The sequence below is a fragment of the Macaca thibetana genome, chromosome 9 (assembly GCF_024542745.1).
Source record: "Macaca thibetana thibetana isolate TM-01 chromosome 9, ASM2454274v1, whole genome shotgun sequence".
Lineage (NCBI taxonomy): Eukaryota > Metazoa > Chordata > Mammalia > Primates > Cercopithecidae > Macaca > Macaca thibetana.
Window position 1 is genome coordinate 109,270,483 of NC_065586.1, and position 18,965 is coordinate 109,289,447.

General features: G+C 45.8%; 1 protein-coding gene across 40 annotated transcripts in view; it reads left to right on the plus strand.

Moving 5' to 3' along the window:
* The window catches only part of TCF7L2 (transcription factor 7 like 2), a 218,305-nt gene extending 202,446 nt beyond the window's left edge, over positions 1-15,859 (plus strand). For 17 of the 40 annotated variants that reach the window (XM_050804366.1, XM_050804369.1, XM_050804368.1 and 14 more), the window contains 5 exons: positions 421-528; positions 6,188-6,236; positions 6,834-6,884; positions 8,127-8,199; positions 13,715-15,859. In XM_050804366.1, coding sequence (XP_050660323.1) covers positions 421-528; positions 6,188-6,236; positions 6,834-6,884; positions 8,127-8,199; positions 13,715-14,132 — 699 coding nt within the window. In that variant the 3' untranslated portion in view covers positions 14,133-15,859. Of the gene's footprint in view, positions 1-420; positions 529-6,187; positions 6,237-6,833; positions 6,885-8,126; positions 8,200-8,825; positions 8,900-13,714 lie in introns of those variants that run through there. The other 23 variants (XM_050804371.1, XM_050804379.1, XM_050804381.1 and 20 more) reach the window with 6 other exon arrangements.
* Positions 15,860-18,965: the final 3,106 nt, after the last annotated feature.

The window sequence follows — 18,965 nt, forward strand, 5'->3', positions numbered from 1 at the left end:
GGTGGGTGGTGAGGGACCAGAGTGCAGCAGGTCAGGTGGCAGAATGTCTCTGTCCCCATTTCTTTGGAGAATTCTTGCCCTTCAGCCACATTCTGAGTCCTCGAATGACCTTCATGGAGTCAGGACTAGTTATTCTGCACTCAGATAGCATTCAGAACAGCCACAGCCATACTCTTCCCCCACCCGAGAGAGTGAGTAAATGACAGAATGACATAGATAACAAATCAAGTTTTGTCTAAATATTCCTGTTAGTGCCAGGACCCAGCAAACAGTCAGTACGTACAGATTATACCATTTCTGGATAGACTCAACCAAAAAAACAGCAGCATTTATTCCCTGACCTTGGCTTAGTGTATGATGTTCTTTCATGCTTTTCTGTTTGTTCATGTCTTTCTCGTCTGCACCCCACATCCCCTCCAGTGGCACGCACTGTCCAGAGAAGAGCAAGCGAAATACTATGAGCTGGCCCGGAAGGAGCGACAGCTTCATATGCAGCTGTACCCCGGCTGGTCCGCGCGGGATAACTATGTAGGTGGATCGTTTTCCTTAGGATAAGAGTCTGTAGAGCTGTGTTGTGCGTCTATATGGACAAAGAAAACAGGACCTGCCACTTGACTGGGGTGGGCCTCAGGAGCGTCCAGTCTGCCCACTTTGAGGACCAGTAGCATCTTCCTGGATCACTAAAGTGCAGGGAGGGGCTTCCAGTATGGATGGTTCGATCAGCTCGCAGTCATTCTTCGGGGTGGAGAGAGGAGGCTGCAGTCCCATTGTTCCAGCTCAGGACCAATGAGGTTGATTTGGTGCTTGTCTGCTTCCTAGAGGAGGCAAGGCTCTAGGATACACCCAGAGGACCTTATGTTCTGAATTAGGTTCCTCAGGCTCCTCAGCAGTGATCAGTGGTATGGCCTAGGGAAGACCTGTGGGAGGTGTGGAGGAACAGAATTTAATTCCTCCCAGGTCTTTCAGCAGGCCCTTTACCCTTAAGAAGGAAAAAGAAAACTATTGCTTTGTGCCATGGTGCAGTAGAAGTTAGAAGCCTATTTCATCCTGAGAAGAGCATGATGGGAATATCCCTGAAAGCAGCCAGAGGAAGTCAGCCTTTGGCAGGATGCATGGACTGACTCTGGGCCCAGCAGGGGCAGGGAAAAGTGTACTGTGTGGTGTGTGTGATCCTAGGCTCTGTGTTGGCTACAGGATCTGCCTAGTCCTCTCTTGGGTTGTAGGAAACACCATGGTATGATTGTTTTTACTAATTGCAGTGGTTGTGACCCCACGATTCCTCTCCTCCCATGAGCACACTGTCTTCCAGAGACTCCTGTCCACTCTTAGGGGAAAACCAAAACTTGTCTTAAGGCCAGCACAGGCCTCTCATCCCCTTCCTGTCAATGTCTTAGAACCGTGGATGGTTACTTTTCCAGTTACTTTTGACTCTCCCACTGGCATCATCCGCGGTGAAGCAGCTCTATGTTTGGGGGTTGAGGTCATTAAATTATTACTGAACTGAGTGTGCACTTACCGTGCACAAGTTATTACAGGGATTCAGAGTTAAGTCGGACATCTTTACTCCCTCAGAACTTAGCATCCGCCAGGAGATTGCAAACATCTGCGGGCCTATGTGATCCTGAGGAGGAGCTGCTTCTACCTGCTCTGATGAGTGATTTCAGGCCTCCTTTCTCTTTCTTCTCATACTTTTAAACCCGTGCTTGCAGTGCAGACGAGGGAGAAGGGAGGTGCCCCTGGCCATCTTTCTCGAGGCCCTGCCCCCCTAACTGGCAGCGCTAGACTGTGCTCCTCCTGGGAATTGAATCAGGAAGGAGTGCTGGCACCTCTTGGATGGCGCGTGTGTTCTACTGAGAGAGCCCTTGTCGCTGACAGATGGGCTTGCACGGGGTCTCCACTGCTTGGGACCTTTCTGTTTGTCCCCAGCATGTGTGCAGTGGGGAAGCCTTTCTTCTGGAGCTGAAAGGAAGAGGATGAGAAAGTGAATGCTCTCCCACAGGCTTGCTGTTCACCCCCACCTGACCCTGAGGTGGAGATTTCCAGCAGCAGGCAGGCTCCATAGCCTCCACGTACACAACCATATCATTTCAGGAAAGCTGCTCTCCTGTTTTCAGGTCAGAAGTTCTTAGAGTTCATCTTGAGCTTCTACCTGCTACAGACCCAATTCTTTGAGTAATCTAGAATGATACCACAGAGCGGAATTCAGCTTCTCTGTAGAGATCATATCCCCGATAGACATTTTGGGTCATAGTAGGGCCTTCATGTACAGCTGTGCAGGGCGTGCACTGCACAACTCTAGAGTATGTCATTTACACTGGGGTCTATGTGAATGGTGCCCCCTGGAGTTGTGCAGGGTGAAATCTCTACAAAGGTACAAGGCAGATTGTGATAGCTTCAAAAGAATACCGTGTTTGACTTGCCTCAGAGTCGTTTAGAGAAAGTATTGCTCGAGGCTTTTTGTGACATACTTTCTGGGTTTCAGAAGGGCTGTGAGGCACTCAAAATGGCTTTAGCTCAGTTTTAAATTTGGAAGATGGTTTGGTATAATAAGGGAACTCCTGAGACGATTTGAGGTTTAGAGATCTGGATTTAGGGCTCTAGGAACTTTATCTCTTGTAAGAGGTACTTAGATTCCTATTACAATGACTCATTACACATGGGTGTGAACACACACACTCACACTCACTCCTTCCTTTTATGCACTAGGGAACACTGGGACTAAGAACCGCAGCATTGAAGCTTTTATGGGTTTGAATGTGGTAGCAACTTACTAGTATTTTTTTTTTTTTTAAACTAACTTGACATGGGAGTTTCCATAAATTACTTTGGTCATTGTAAACTCCAAAAGGTTCTTCTGGAAAATATTTCCTGAGCTCGCCTCATGCCTCTTTCACATTCCTGCTTTTCCAGCCAACTGGTAACGGAAGACTTTATGTCTCTACCTTAGGAAAACAGAATTGAGTGAAAACAGCCACATTTGGGTTGTCAGACTTGGCACATTCTCTAGAGACCAAGAGAAAAAAATCTTGAGTCCCACAGTGGTATCTAACCCCTGGGGTTATATTTGACATTGTTTCCTTTCTAACCCTCTACACTAGGTAAAGGATAGAGGTCCCATGCCATTTGCTCACCTGAGTTTCTTTTCTTCCACCGCTATATTAGGCCCTTTCTTTCTTCTGTGACATTTAAGGGGGTAGTAGGGTGGCCACCTCCGTGGAGACGCATCTTCCTCTTCACTAAGCTTAGGGTTTATCCACTTTCTCATGTCTTCTTTTTATTAAAACACAGTCCCTGTCCTCCGGAAGTCTCTGGTCTAAAGGAGAACTTCTTCAGTAGTCACCATCTCTATGCTATATCCTAAAGGGACAGCTTCCTTGTGGGTAGAGGAATTTCCAGATGCCTCCACAGTGTATTGCAAGGAACTGGAAATGGAGATGCTTTTTCACACGTGGCTGAGAAGCCCTTGTCTATGGGGATGCTGATACTCCATGAAGTTAACACATTTCTGTGCCCGGTTTTTATGAATACTTCAGGCTCCTAAATGAACTGAAACTAGGCCCATCTGCCTGTTCCAGGACAGCCAGGTGGCACTTTGCCCCTCACGTGGGAGAGGCGCGGGCATGGAGATGGTCTGTTGCAGGCCCATGAGATGCCAGCTTCATGATAAAGCACGTGAAGTCCTTTTAAAAGAAATTATACGTGAAGGGACATAGCACGTTTCAATAAGAGCCCTGAACAGAAGGCCAAAACAAAGCTCCCAAGTGGCACAGGCCCCTTGACCTCATAGAAGAGACAGGCCATTTCTACAACAGATGGCCCTCAGCCCTAGGGTGGAGCCTAAGCTTGGTGGCATCACCGAGCTTGAGGTTCTCCTGACAGAGCCTAATGTGTTCTCGAGTTCCTCCCTTCCTCCTCCCTCCCTTCCTTCCTTCCTTCCTTCCTTCCTTCCTTCCTTCCTTCCTTCCTTCCTTCCTTCCTTCCTCCCTTCCTCCCTTCCTCCCTTCCTCCCTCCCTTCCTCCCTTCCTCCCTTCCTCCCTCCTCCTCCCCTCCTTCCCTCCTTCCTTCTTCCTTCCTTCCTTCCTTCCTTCCTCCCTTCCTCCCTTCCTCCCTTCCTCCCCCTCCTCCCTCCTTCCCTCCTTCCCCTTCCTTCCTTCCTTCCTTCCTTCCTTCCTTCCTTCCTTCCTTCCTTCCTCCCTTCCTCCCTTCCTCCCTTCCTCCCTTCCTTCCTTCCTTCCTCCCTTCCTCGCTTCCTCCCTTCCTCCCTTCCTTCCCTTTTTTCTGAGATGGAGTCTTGTTCTGTCTCCAGGCTGGAGTGCAGTAGCACAATCTCAGCTCACTGCAAGCTCCGCCTCCCAGGTTCACGCCATTCTCCTGCCTTAGCCTCCCGAGTAGCTGGGACTACAGGCACGTGCCACCATGCCCAGCAAATTTTTTGTATTTTTAGTAGAGACGGGGTTTCACCATGTTGGCCAGGATGGTCTCGATCTCTTTACCTTGTGATCCGCCCGCCTTGGCCTCCCAAAGTGTTGGGATTACAGGCGTGAGCCACTGCGCCCAGACCTCAAGTTTCTTTCTACCTGTCATTGTCTTTTTCTCTTCTGAGCTGACATCAACATATTGTGAGAAGCTTTAGGCGAAGGCAACTTTTGGCTGTTCTGAAACATACAGAAATGTAAGACCATTTCATTTCGATGTATGCCAGGCAGCTACTTCATCTGGGCAGGACTATGAGGGGAGGGAGAACTAGTTCAATCCGGAATGAGGCAGTCACCCTCTCCTGAATTCCCCCCAGTCCCATTCCACATTTGCAACCTCGAGCAGATGGTCAGGATACCAAGAAGGATCAGGTTGGAGAATATGAAAGACTCTATGCAGTTCATCCCCTAAACCCCTCACTGAAAGAGCTTCCTTGGAGGGTAGGCATTAAACATGCAGGCAGCAGAGCTTTGTGGTTGAGGGCTTTGGAGCCAAGACCACCTGAGTTCTCTCCTGGCCCCACCACTTGCTAGACGTATGGCCCTGGCAAAGTTACCTAACTCCTCAGTGTTCTCCTCTGTGAGACTGGAATGGCGGTAATACCTGTTGAAGAGGATCGTTGTGAGGATTAAAATGAGTCCATCTGCGTAGCACACCTAGAATCATGCCTGGCACCTGGCATAGGCTCAATACATGTACCCATTCTCGGGAGGAATCGTATCCTCATTGTGTCAGCTAGAAGAGAATTGAGGGAACGTCTTTCTTACAGATGTCCACTCAGCAGGTTTTTGTTTGTTTGGTTTGTTTTCTTGTTTGTTTGTTTTTAAACAGAGTTTCACTCTTGTCACCCAGGCTGGTGTGCAGTAGCATGATCTTGGCTCACTGCAACCTCCGCCTTCCGGGTTCAGGCGATTCTCCTGCCTCAGCCTCCCGAGTAGCTGGGGCTACAGGCATGCACCACCATGCCCGGCTAATTTTGTGTTTTTAGTAGAGGCGGGTGTTTCACCATGTTGGCCAGACTGGTCTTGAACTCCTGACCTCAGGTGATCCTCCCACCTTGGCCTCTCAAAGTGCCAGGCTTATAGGCATCAGCCACTGCTCCCAGCCCACTCAGCAGTTGTGAAAGGAGCCCATACGATTCCTGGTCCTATTTTACCCTTTTCCCCCACATCTTTAAAAACCAGCTGTAAGAGAAGCCCCTGCTAAAGCTTTCATTCTCTTCATTGAGAATGGGACCCTTTGGCATTCATAAGTAAGAGCTGTGAGCAGGTCAGGCAGGGCAGCCCTTGAAGCTGGTGCAGCCATGACCACCTTCATGTGCTCCTCAAAGATGGACTCTCAGACTGCTTGCAATGTCGTCATCCCACTCCTCTCCGAATCTTCCTCGTGCAGTCCCCCCTTCCCTTTTATGGATCCAATGCTGTGGGTCAGGTTTGACAATGGACATAGGTATATGAGAAATGAGAGCTTCCCTTCACCACCCGCCAATCCCTTCTCTTCTCCTAAGAAGGGCGTGTCCCTCCAGCTGGGGTACAATGCAAGGGCATTTGGCTTGAAGCGGGGTTGGAGGTTGGACAAATACCGGGAGTTGATGTGGATGGAGATGGCAGTATGGTCACTTCCTCCTGCCTTCTCCTTCCAGGTGCGCCCAGACACTCTTCTCACGTCTGTTTCTTGCAATAATTCCCTGTGTTTTGTCTGTTCATCTAGGGAAAGAAGAAGAAGAGGAAAAGGGACAAGCAGCCGGGAGAGACCAATGGTAAGTGACAATCATCAGGTTAGAGGAAGAAGCCGTAGCCTGAGGACCACCCTTTTATGTTAGGTTTCCATCTGGGGGAGGCAGGAGAAATTCAAGGCCAGGACATTGTGGGGGAACCCTTCTTAGCCAGCCTTTTTGTTTATGCATTTTAATTAATTGCTTCATGACTGCCCTTTTAAAGCTAGTAACATCCATTGTTGCATGAAAAGCACATTGTAATTCTAGTGGAATGTGTTTTAAAATAACTGCAAAGCCTATAACTGGAGAGCAAGCGGTAGGCATGCCTATGCCGGGATTTATACAGTCTGCTTATTTTGTATGTGCCTGAGAAGGAATGAGGAGGGGGCGGGGCTTAGGGGAGTAGGAGGGGGTGTGTGTGAGTGTTTGATATTAACTGGGCTGTTCCTGAATGTTCTGATGCATGCCTTTACAGTGGTAAATTACACCCATTTTAAATTAAGGAGGTTTGTCATTCTCTAGAAGAAATTAGAAATACTGCATAGGCAATCTCAGAGGTCCCTTGGAGAAGGCCAGGCTTTTACAAACAAACAAAACAAAAATTTTGAAGGCTTTGTATAATTTGTTCTTTTTTTTCAGAACACAGCGAATGTTTCCTAAATCCTTGCCTTTCACTTCCTCCGATTACAGGTGCTAATGTCATTTTGAGTCATTAAAATAGTTGATAAACTGTTTTTTAATTTTTCTTGCCATTATAGTTTTATTAACATTTAAACACGTATGACATTTGAACATTCTATAAAGTGACCATCAACACGGTTTCGTATGTTTCGGTAGATTTTTTTTTTTTCAGTTGCTTCTGTTTTTTTTTTTTTTTTTAATTTAATTTAACCTTTGTTTTGTTTATTTATTTTTTCCCATAACAGTTGTTTAAGCAGTGATGACAGTGATTTAGAGTTGAACTAACTGTGCAAATTGAATATGCAGTATTTCTTTAAAAGAGACTGGTTAAAAAAAAATGGAAGGAATTCAGTAATAAACCTCCTTAATCTAATGGCATTTTTTTCATTGCTCCCACTAAGTTTTCTCACGCAAGCATGCATCCGCAGTATGATTATTTTTTCCTTTGCTTTTTTTTATTTTAGTTTTTTTCTTCCTTTTGCTTTTCTGCTCATAATTTGCAAATCCACTAGCATTTTACTGACTGTGCCTGCTTAAATGCCGCTATGAGCTTCTAACTAACTCCTAACAGCTCATTCACACAGCCTGTTTACCTTTATCTGTTCCTCTCTTAATAATTAATGAAAATAGATTTTAAAAGAAAAGACGAACATTCCAAAAGCTGCAATATCCCAGTACCACAACCCTTTTCTTTCTTTATTTCTTTCTATTTTGTTTCATTTTGTTCTGTTTTTATTTGTAATTTTTTTCTTTTTTTAAACTATTGTATTCTGAGAAGAAAAAAGCATGTTACAAACTTAATTCCCTCCTTCGCTTTATTTTCTTCTTTAAGAAAAAAAATTGAGAGAAAAAAAGGGAAAGCAGAACTAAAAGAGGAAAAATATTTAAAAGAGTTCTTCCGTGTCTAACTTCCCTTTGTCAGCTCGAACCAAATCTGAGAGACAGTCCTTAAAGAAGGGATACTGCAGCTTTATTTGCAACAGCTAATTTCAAAAGTTGAATAAGAATGTGATTTTTACCTTTTTTTTTTTTTTAATTAAAGAAAGTTAAAAAACTAAAGTCAATATTTTGCAATTAGTAACCAGGTCATTGATTTATTCCCTTTTTTATTTTTATTTTTTTCTTATTTGTATCTTTCTCTTCCCCCCCTCCCTCCCTCTCTCTCTCTCTCTCTCTCTCTCTTTTTCTCTCTCTCTCTCCCTTTCTCCCATGTTCTCCTCCTCTGCTCGCTTCTCTCTTGAACTCATTCAGACCTGAGCGCTCCTAAGAAATGCCGAGCGCGCTTTGGCCTTGATCAACAGAATAACTGGTGCGGCCCTTGCAGGTGTGTATAGTTTTCCAGATTCGCTGTGCTGGTTTGCAGCTGGTCTATTCGATCCTCTCCCCCTTCTCTGGCCTGTTGCTTTGTAGCTCTGTGTGTGGATCTCAGGAGACACAGGGGAGTGGGACACTGCCAAGTGTATGGGCTCTATGAGGGATGTGCTTGTTCTCCTGCTGCTGCCAGCCAAAATGCCACTGTAAAACAGCATCACTCATGCCTCCTCGGGTCAGCGACAACAAACCTTAGCGCGCCCCCTCCCAGGCAATGTTACCTGCCAACCCCTGTCCCTTCCTTGTGACAGCCCAGGATCGGAATCCTGGCCTAGGTAGAAGCAAATGACGTCACCTTCTCCCCTCCTCTTCTCTCTCTCTTTTTATTTATTTATTTTTTTTTCATTGTTGTTTTTTGGTTTCTGGTTGTTGTTTTGTGTGTGTGTGTTTTATTGTTTTATTTTATTTTTTTTCTTTTGACTCATAGAAGTCCTTTCCTTTCATGTCCTTGGTGAGGGAAGATTATCAAGTAGAACCAAGGTGATAGAGAAGAAAAGGAAGCGGTAGCTGAGATTTCACATCCAACTGAGCACGACCCACCATTGTGTTGTATTTTTTGTGTTTACCTTATGCTAACAGATGCAAATACTCCAAAGAAGTGTCGGGCACTGTTCGGGCTTGACCGACAGACTTTATGGTGCAAACCGTGCAGGTATATTACCACTGCGAGGCCTTTGGGAAAATCAAAGCATTCTGTCCTTCCGGTACCTTAGCGTGATAATTTATTTTGACCTCGTTCCCATCTACCTCCCCTCTGGCATCAATGACTAATGATCCTCATTCTTCAAAATTTCCTTGCTAATTTTATGCCGTTTCCTCTCCCCACTTTCTCTTTCTCTCTTTCCCCGCTGCTCTCGTCAGTAACATCCCTGGTGGCAGGACTGAGACCACAGCCTTAACAAACAAGGAGGGGCATTTATCTTTTTGCTTTGAAAGCCAGCATCCTGGAGCTGGTCCGGCCCTATGAATGCCTCGGTGGCCCGGGTACTGAGCACAGAGAGCCACCCTTTCCAAAGGTTTGAATGAGTTAACACTTGGCAGCAATTGCATTCCCGTGCACTTAAGAGTCGAGACATATGGAGAAGGGTTCTGGGGTAGGCTTCTTCTTTCCCTTTTTCTTTTTCCTTTTTGGTTGTTTTATGTTTAAAAAACCACATGTCTGTACAGAGGAGCTTGGTTAGCTGACATTGTTTTACAGTGCTGAAAAAGAAGCGTGGCATTGAACGGCATGCACCAGCTAAAGGGCTGCAAGCAGTGAGTCATGCGGTCTCAGACTGCAGCGTCCCTAGGCCTGCAGAATTAACAAAATACGTGTATATATATAGCACTGGTTCCAAAACGAATCAGAATAGCCCAGAAGTGTCCAAATTAAGCACCCATGTTCCACCTGCAGGTCTCCATCCAGCCTGCATTCTCAGGGAAAGCGTAGGTACTTCCTTCTTGGTGGAGGGATACCGACTAGCTCCTGTCTCATTTCCTTTCCTTTAATGACCACCTTTGGTTAAATTTGTTGTTTCTTTGTTCTGATACAAGCAGTCTTTGAATTTGGAATATTATGATGGTAGGTATTTCAACACCCCAAACACGCTTCCCTGTTTGTAGTGCCTCCCTCGTCACGTGTCCCTCCCCTTCATGACTTTGCCATGTGCTCCGTGTTTAGACGTTAGATCAGATGTGCATCCCATTACGTGCATGCCCACGAGTCTCTTGTGTCTCTTCCCCCCTTTTCTGATGCCAATACGAGAGATCGGTGAAGTGCCTCATGTTGACCCCAGCACATTAGAGGAGTGAGGGCCTGAGAGTCTTCCCTGAGAGGGAGCCACACAGACAGCCCTCTGCCCATAGGAGAGGAATCCCCAGGCATTCTGTGAGATGGGAGTGTTCACAGAGCTGACAAATGTCCCTTTGACACAGTCCTGGGGTCTTCTCTGCACAACAGAAAGGAGTTTTGTGACAAAGTTGATGGAGGAGGTTAGGTATTTAATTAGGACTAGCCAGGGAGGGCAGGGACTCTGTTGAGCAGTGAATTTGTCAACATTTTACTTGTACCAGGTGGGAAGATAACTAGCTATGGAAGCCTGTTCTGAGATGCCCTGCCATGGCCAAATGACTGGTGAACCACAAGGGTCACTAAAAGAGAGGGTTTCTCATGATGTGTAGAAATATACAACTGACACTATTGTGTGTGCCTCACAATAAGGCCAGTTCAGGTACCTGGTTTGTTTATTAATGGGGTGAGTAGTGGTTTATGAATCCTCTTTTTTTGTTTTGGAAGCAGTTGCTGCAAGTCAGACTTTTTGTTTCTTGAAGTTATTCCTAACATTGACCCAAACGTACGTCCCCCATTTGGACATAGCTTACACCTTGCTTACAGCCTGGGTGTATCTTCAGAGCCCAGAATTTTATTGATATATTTAAAAAAAAAAAAATCTGCCAACCCAAAACTTTTGTAGCTGCTTCCTGTTTGAGCAGCATGGTTTTCTAAAACGCATCTTGGAGGGGCTGTCAGTATGGTAGCGTTTCTGCTGCAGATGCTGAGCTCCTGGTCCTAGGTGCCAGAGTTCCCCAGGTCCCCGTCTCCACCTGGTTTTGTTTCCAGTCTCAGCAGTGTTCAGACTTTCCCGGCAGACGTTTTTCTTCGTTGGTGACTTTTCCATACCATGGAATGATGAGCAAATGCATTTCTGCTGTCTTTGAGGGATGTTATTCCAAAACAGGATCAGGAAAAACCTTTAGTTTCCTTCCAGAATAAATAAGAAGCTAGAAAGGGGTTTTTAAGAGGCCACTCTGAATCGAGGTGAAGCCTAGGTTGGGGGTGCTAAGAGTATGGGTTACCTTCCCCCTTTTGCTCAACTTTTCCTTTTAACGTGGCTGTGGCCACCCCTGGCTTGATGCTGAAACCCAAGGACAAAATGTACTTAAAAAAAAAAAGGGGGGGGGGAAAGAAAAGAAGTTGCCAACTGAGGCATTTTCTGACTTGTCAGAAGTGTGTGTGCGTGCCAGCTGCCCTGTGCTCTGCCACCTTAGAAGACCCATCGCTCTGTCGCCATAGTCTTCATGTCCCGTGTTGCAGATGCCCCTCTCATTCCTGTGATCTGGAAACTTCCACGTCATGAGGGTGGGAGGGGTGAGGAAAGTACCAGAACGCTCCTAGCCAATCAGGGCTCCTAGCTTGCCACACAAGGTTTCTAGTTTTATTTGACATTTGTGGACATTTTAACAAGATGCTGTTTTGAGCCCACCAAGTTGCTTTTCCCATCTTTTCACTCTGCCCTAATATAGCATGGAATGCTGCTTGGTGCCGTTCCCTTGTCTTCCTGGTTGTTCTCCCCACTTCTTTCCTTCTCCCTTTCCTTTCCTCTCTCTGTTTTTCTCTGTTGCTTTCTCAGTTTTGCTTATGCGCCCCCCCCCCACCTCCTTTCCTTCTCCCATTTTTAAAATGCATGGACATCTTAGTTTTTTGAGCATGTTTTGATCTGCAGGCTAAGGTGGTTTAAAACTCTGAGAGGCTTAATTATTTATCTTGGTTTCTGGGATGGAAGCAGAACCCATAGTCTATTTACTCTCTCCCAGGGAGAAAAAGGAACCTTGCCAAATTGAGGGTGACAGGGGGTGGTGCTTGCTCCCCTAGAGTTCCTTCTGACCCAGAGGGAACAGACAGACACCTGAGGCCACTAGCCCCCATGAATCTCAGCCTCTGGGAGGCAGGGAGGACTGAGCATGCTCCCTTAAACCCCTCCCCTCCTTCCCTGCCTTCCTGCCATCTTGCTGAGTCCAAACCCCATGCACACAGGGGCAGGATCAGACAGCTCTGGGGCACAGACCGAGAGGAGGAACTCAGCACACCCTTCCTTTCCAAGGCCAGTGACATTGTCTGACAGTGGTTGCCTTCAAGCAGGCAGCATCTTGGTTGCTTCCAGCAGCAGAAAGCTGGCCAGCGCTTACACACGTGTTTCTGGTTGGAGTGTTATCAGCCATGGTTCTGACAATATTCTAGGGTCCTTAGATGAGCACACTTCCTGTATCTGCATTATTTTTATAGCATTAGTGGGGTTGATCCCCAGGCTCACCTTTGCTTACCAAATACCATCCCATCAGACTGGGATTAATGGGAGGAGAAGCTTTGAAGTCACATGCTCAATTTCTTGAGTTGATTTTCCCCGACCTCATCCTTTGATGCTAAGCAAGAAAGGTTCTGAAATTCTCATTCCTATTTCTTACATGAATGAGTAGTGAAGAGGGGAGATGCTGGTTTTGGTGTAGGGCAAAATTAGTCTTTCTGGTTTAAACACGCACGATAACCCAAACCCAGGAAGGTCCATGCTGTGATTCCCTGGCACTTCTTCTTTGTTGTCACTTTGGTGACCGGCTTGTGCTGCACCCTCCATTGACTGGCCTCGGCATATTGACAAGGGCAGGATGCCCCTCCATCCATCCCATCCCCACCATCTCTCCTTCCAACCTTCTCACTATGGGGTGGGGGAGGGGAAAGCCCCAAATCTTAAAAAAAAAAAAAAAAGTAAAAAAAATCAAGTTTGAATCTTAATTTAATCCACAACCTGCAGGCCATACAACCAGTTATTCTTGTTCCTTTGAATCATTTTCTGTTTTTCTTATTCTTCCCCCTCCCCCACCTTTGTTTATCCTCTTCTACCTGTTTTTGGTGATTTCTTTTTTTTTGTTTGTTTTTTGTTTTTTTTTTTTTTTGTTTTTTTTTTTAAAGTTTATTTTGTTTTATTTTTGTTTCCCTTCCTCCCTTCTCACCTGATTCTGACCTCTCTTGATTTGGTGTGGTTCTTAACAGACAAGCCCGAAAGCTCTCTGGGCGCCAGCAGCCTCATGGTGGTGGTGTGTTAAAACCTTTAAGCCTCTTGCTAGCGCTGCCTTCAGCTATGTGGGCTCAACAGTGAGCATTTTGAGAGTTTCATATTGATACGAGGCGGCTGGGGAAGGAGCTCTGTCTTTCTCTTTTAAACACACACACACTCACACACAGACATCACTGGGGGATGGGGGTGGTAGTGGTGGGAATGGGGGTGAAGGGCCGAGGAAACTTGATGGGAAAGTGAGGGACTGTCTAAGCCAAAAGAGCTTTTCAGTTCATGTCAATTTGGACAAAGCCACTTGCTGGCAAATAGATGCCACTGTCTGCAGGTGGCCACCTCCATGCTGCTGTCGTACATTTGGGCAGGGTGGGGCCGTGGGTGTTTAGTAGGGGTTGGGGGAAGCAGGTAGAGAGTTCAGACTCTTTAAATATGTGGTTTACCAGAACAGGCTTAGATCTGGGCACCGTGAAGTGAGCGACCCAGCCCCGGGGGGGCGCCACCGTAATTGTCCTCGGACCATTGGGCATGCCACCTCTGTGGGACATCCCTTAGGTGACCTCAGCTTGGGTGTGAGCATTAGGTAACTCTCTCCCTTGGCATCTGTGCCCTCTATTCACAGATAACTCTCTCCCCTGTTTCTAGGAGAAAAAAAAAGTGCGTTCGCTACATACAAGGTGAAGGCAGCTGCCTCAGCCCACCCTCTTCAGATGGAAGCTTACTAGATTCGCCTCCCCCCTCCCCCAACCTGCTAGGCTCCCCTCCCCGAGACGCCAAGTCACAGACTGAGCAGACCCAGCCTCTGTCGCTGTCCCTGAAGCCCGACCCCCTGGCCCACCTGTCCATGATGCCTCCACCGCCCGCCCTCCTGCTCGCCGAGGCCACCCACAAGGCCTCCGCCCTCTGTCCCAACGGGGCCCTGGACCTGCCCCCAACCGCTTTGCAGCCTGCCGCCCCCTCCTCATCAGTTGCACAGCCGTCGACTTCTTCCTTACATTCCCACAGCTCCCTGGCCGGGACCCAGCCCCAGCCGCTGTCGCTCGTCACCAAGTCTTTAGAATAGCTTTAGCGTCGTGAACCCCAGTCGCTTTGTTTATGGTTTTGTTTCACTTTTCTTTATTTGGCCCCCCTCCCCCCCACCTTGAAAGGTTTTGTTTTGTACTCTCTTAATTTTGTGCCACGTGGCTACATTAGTTGATGTTTATCGAGTTCATTGGTCAATATTTGACCCATTCTTATTTCAATTTCTCCTTTTAAATATGTAGATGAGAGAAGAACCTCATGATTCTACCAAAATTTTTATCAACAGCTGTTTAAAGTCTTTGTAGCGTTTAAAAAATATATATATATACATAACTGTTATGTAGTTCGGATAGCTTAGTTTTAAAAGACTGATTAAAAAACAAAAAGAAAAAAAAAGAAGCAATTTTGAAGCAGCCCTCCAGAAGGAGTTGGTTCTGTATTATTTGTATTAAATACGAGCTTGCGAACCAATCATTTTACATCTGGTTTTTAAACCGTAAGGGCACCACGAATGCAGTGCCATTACTTTTTTGTTTTTTTTTCTGTGTGAAACAACTTTTATTGTGATGTTACTTGTTATTGTTTAAATGTACAGAAACAAAGGGTAAAAATGTGTTAATATACCTTGTTCCATGGTGGTGTTCTTTTGGGGGGAGGGGATGCTACTCAACACTTAATAGAATCACAATGCTGTTGGGCCAGTAGTATTTATTGCTTTAGAGATTGCTTGTCGTACCTGTATGTCGTCCCTTTTAAAATATGTTTTCCTTTTTCTTGAAACTGTATAAAGTTTTTTTTCCCCCTTAGCATAAGCATCTTATATATAACAACTCATTTGTACAAGGTTTTTAAGTTTATATATAAAATGTGTATATATATTTTTGTTTCCCTTTTTGACTTTTTTTTTTTTTTTTTTTTTTTTGCTGTATGAAACCCAGTTGTCACCAAATGGACATTAATAGTTGCATTAAGGATCAGTAGCATTAACAAAAGTTGCTTTAAAAGCCATTATGTAAAACAAGACTTGAAAATGAGTGAGGGAATTTTAGCGACACTGTCTGAGCAGCAGTGGGAACCATCTTTTTCCCCTTTGAACTCCCAGTGGGATGCCCTACCCTGCGCCCTTAGGGCCTGGACTGACCGTGTGCAGAACTTTACGTGCCAAAATTCTCAGTGAATTTAGCTTTCTCCCTCTTTTTGATGCTGTAATTTTTGTTCATCATGTTTTGCTGTGATGTTACATAGGTAGATTTGTATGTAGTTTTAATGTCACCTATAACAAAATGTGTTTGGTAGCAGATTGTCCAGAAAGCATTTTAAATGAAGAGGTATAAACCCTTAAGGGCCAAAATTCTGTATATTAGATTACTCTTACACGAAAAACCGGCTGCCGCTTTTATGTACACATATTACATACGAGTAGGCAGCAGACTTTAAAACTAAAAAAAATCTAGGCATGTTGATGTTGCAGACTGCTGTATAAAGCTGAAACCTGTTCATTCAGTGCCATTGTAGTTGACATGAAGCGATTGTAAACCTGTCTCCGATTTTTCTCTGGTTTATTAAAATGCTAACTATAACATTTTTTGTGAATACTTTGAATGTTTCCTAACAGTTGTGATGTTACTGTTCCGTTTTATGCTCTTATTCCAAGTTCATTTTTAATGGTTTGGAAGCCATTTTTGTAATGAATAAATGTTCATGCTGTACAGTATCTGTAGCATGCCGTTCTGGATTAATAAAAGCAACTTAGTCTGTGCAGATAAAGGCTGGTCACTTGTTTCTGTGATTTGGATTTTTATCTCTAGGGAAACTGGACCTACCGTAAGCAAGAAAAACATATTCCCAAGTTGGAACTTGACCATACAGTTAGCGTGTAGGTGATGACTTAGGTACCAGAATGTGGTTTTGGACTCTTGTGAGGGGTTGCTCCCCTCCCCTCCATCCTCATGGCCCATTTGGTGCACCTTGTGTATCTGGTTTGCGTAATGTGTCGTTTGCAATGAAGATGGTCAGTATCAAACGGGATCCTTGGCGTGTGTCTTCCCCTGTACTATTTCACTGTGCCATCCCCAGTAGTTTATTGCTGAAAGCAAAGCACAGTTACAGAGTAAATGTCACTTTTTGGGGGGCTATAAACCAGTTTCTCTGACATATCCTACTCATCCTCTCACAGTATCAAGCAGAAAGAATTTAATTCTGGTGAATGAGACTTAGTCCACCAAGAGTGCACTTAAGAAACCACCTCCTTAGCAGTGAAGGATCATGAATGTGACAGCATCCTAACCTCCAAGAGTTGCGTGCAGGGAGAGATGCAAGGGTGTCAAACTGCCCTTTCTCTAGCAATGCGCCATTATTGAGTAAGCAGCTTTTTAGAAAATTGGATTAAGGTGATGCACTGAAAGGTGTGTGTGGAAGCGCCTTGCTGTGTGTGGGATCCAAGTGTTTTGGCTGTACCCTAGTAAGAGCACAAGTTCATCACCATCACTGAGCAGGGGCCACGATACAGATCTTCCTAAGGTTTCCCCTGGATTTCATTTCCCTTGCTGACTAGCTGGATGGATGGACACATTGTTCCATTTATCTAGGACATCCATACCTTCAAAGGATGATGATTTCAATGGGCATGGAACTGTTCGTGTTGCCGTTGTGGTTACTTAAGGTGAGCACAGTGTAGCATCAAGGACTTAAAAGCCCCTCGGAAACTGCTTTGCTCAAGCAAGTTTTTGTTCTGTAAAATCTCAGCATTTTGTTTTTGCTTTGCTTTGTATTCCCAGGGAGGAGTGTTTCTGGTTGTCCTTCCTCATTTTATTTTGCACACTGGGCCGAGTGACCTTTGAAAACACAAATAAGAACAGTATCTGTTATTCGTGGCAGTGTGCCAAGCCGTTTATGTGCATTTTCTCATTTAATCCGAACACTACCACCTAAGGTAGACATTCTTCTCCCCTGCCACCCTCTGCTTCATTTTCTGAAAATGGATTTAGGAACTGAGGGTTTTAGGTGCCTTGTCTAAGGCCACACAGGAGGTGGTGGCGCTGGGATTTAAATTCAGATCTGACTCCGGGCTCCTGCTCGTAACACGAAGTTCTGCCGCCTCACATAATACAGTCGGCCCTTCCCCTCCAAAACACAAGTGAGAGAACCGTCCTTTCAGAGGATTTTCTTGATTGCCCTACCTTCTCTGCCTCACACACTCGCTCACTCTCTTTCCTCTCTAGCTGTACTACAGAGTTAAGCTTACCTAAAAGCGTTTTTGCTCTTCCTGCCTGGAAAACAACCCCTCATGCTTCAGGTCTTGGCGAAGGCATCCCTTTGTTGGGGGAGATGGTCCAGAGCCCTCGAGGGTTGCCCGTCTCCCTCCTGTGTGGTCTTTCAGGCCTCTGTCTGCTGGTCTCCTTTGACTCACTATCATCGTGAAAGGGGCTGTCATCTGCTTAGGTCACTCCAGCCTCACCGTGTTTCTCAACCTCAGAACTCATGACATTTTGGGCCAGATAATTGTTAGCTGTGGGGGCCTGACCTCTGCATTGTTGGATGTTAACACCCCTGGCCTCCACCCACTAGATAACTTGTCAGCCCTTGCCCTCCCACCAGTCGTGACAGTCAGAAACATCTCCAGATATCGCCAGGTGTCCCCTGAGAGGCAAAATCACCCCCAGTTGAAAACCATTTCTCTAGAGAGCCCTCCAGGATGACAGGATTGTGACTCGTGTCCCTGCTGTATGCTAGGGTCTTGGTTTAGTGCTGGGCACACAGTGGGGTGCTCGATATACATTTTTTGAAGGAAAGAAGGAATGAGATTGGCCAACTCAACACCCGTATTGTGGGAGGCAGCAAAATGGAAACTTTACATGAGGCTTCCAAATTTTGTGTTCTCACAACTTTCAGGGTGGTGCTGACCTTCTTAATCCTTTTGGCCATGCTGGGATGTAACTCACTGCCCTTGTTACAAAGGCCAGAAAAAAGGGCAGGGGGGTCAGTCCCTCTGCTGTCAGCCAGCCAAGTGCCGATCTCTCCAAAAATCAAAATAGAGGTCACCGAGTCACACGCTTGCCTGCCTTAACAACACCTGGTTGATACTTGGAGGATCCTTCCACCCACAACAACTTCCTTTCCCCCAGGCCTGTGTTCTCAGCAGCCCGAGCTCTGGTCTCCCAAATGCCCAGCCAAGTCTTTGCCCTTCAGCGCTTCCTCTCTCTGATTTTCTTCCTACCTCAAGAGTTTCTTTTCAAACTGAGCATCCTCTAATTTCATCTGTAAGAGTGGATCTGCGGGTTTTTCATTACTAAGAGACTCTGAAACAACGTCTGGAAAACGGTAACTGTCACTCGCCGAGCCACATCACTTTCGGCTTCTTACGGGGCTTCGCCAAAGATGTTTGCATATTAGTAGGGCGTACGTTTCCTGTGGTGGCTGTAATGAATCACCACAAATGTGGTGGTTTAAAACAACAAATTTGCTCTCGCACAGCCTTGCAAACCAGAAGTCTGAAATCAAAGTGATGGCAGGGCTGAGCTTCCTCCAAGGCTCTGGAGGCTCATCTGTTCCGTGTCTGTTTCAGCTTCCAGTGGCTGCCTGTAATCCTTGGCATTCTGTGGATTGAAGCCACATCACTCCAATCTCTGCTTCCATCTTCACATCGCTTTCTCCTCTTGTCTGTCCCCAGACTCCCTCTGCCTCTCTCTTACAAGGATACCTGTTTTGTATTTTGGGCCTACCTAGATAATCCTGGATAAATATCCCTTCTCTTTAGATCTTTAAGTTAATCACATATTTTGCTATATAAAGCAATACAAGTTTTAATAGGATTTGCATATGGGCATGTATTTTTGGGGGGCCACCATTCAGCTCACTACAGAATCATTTGCCA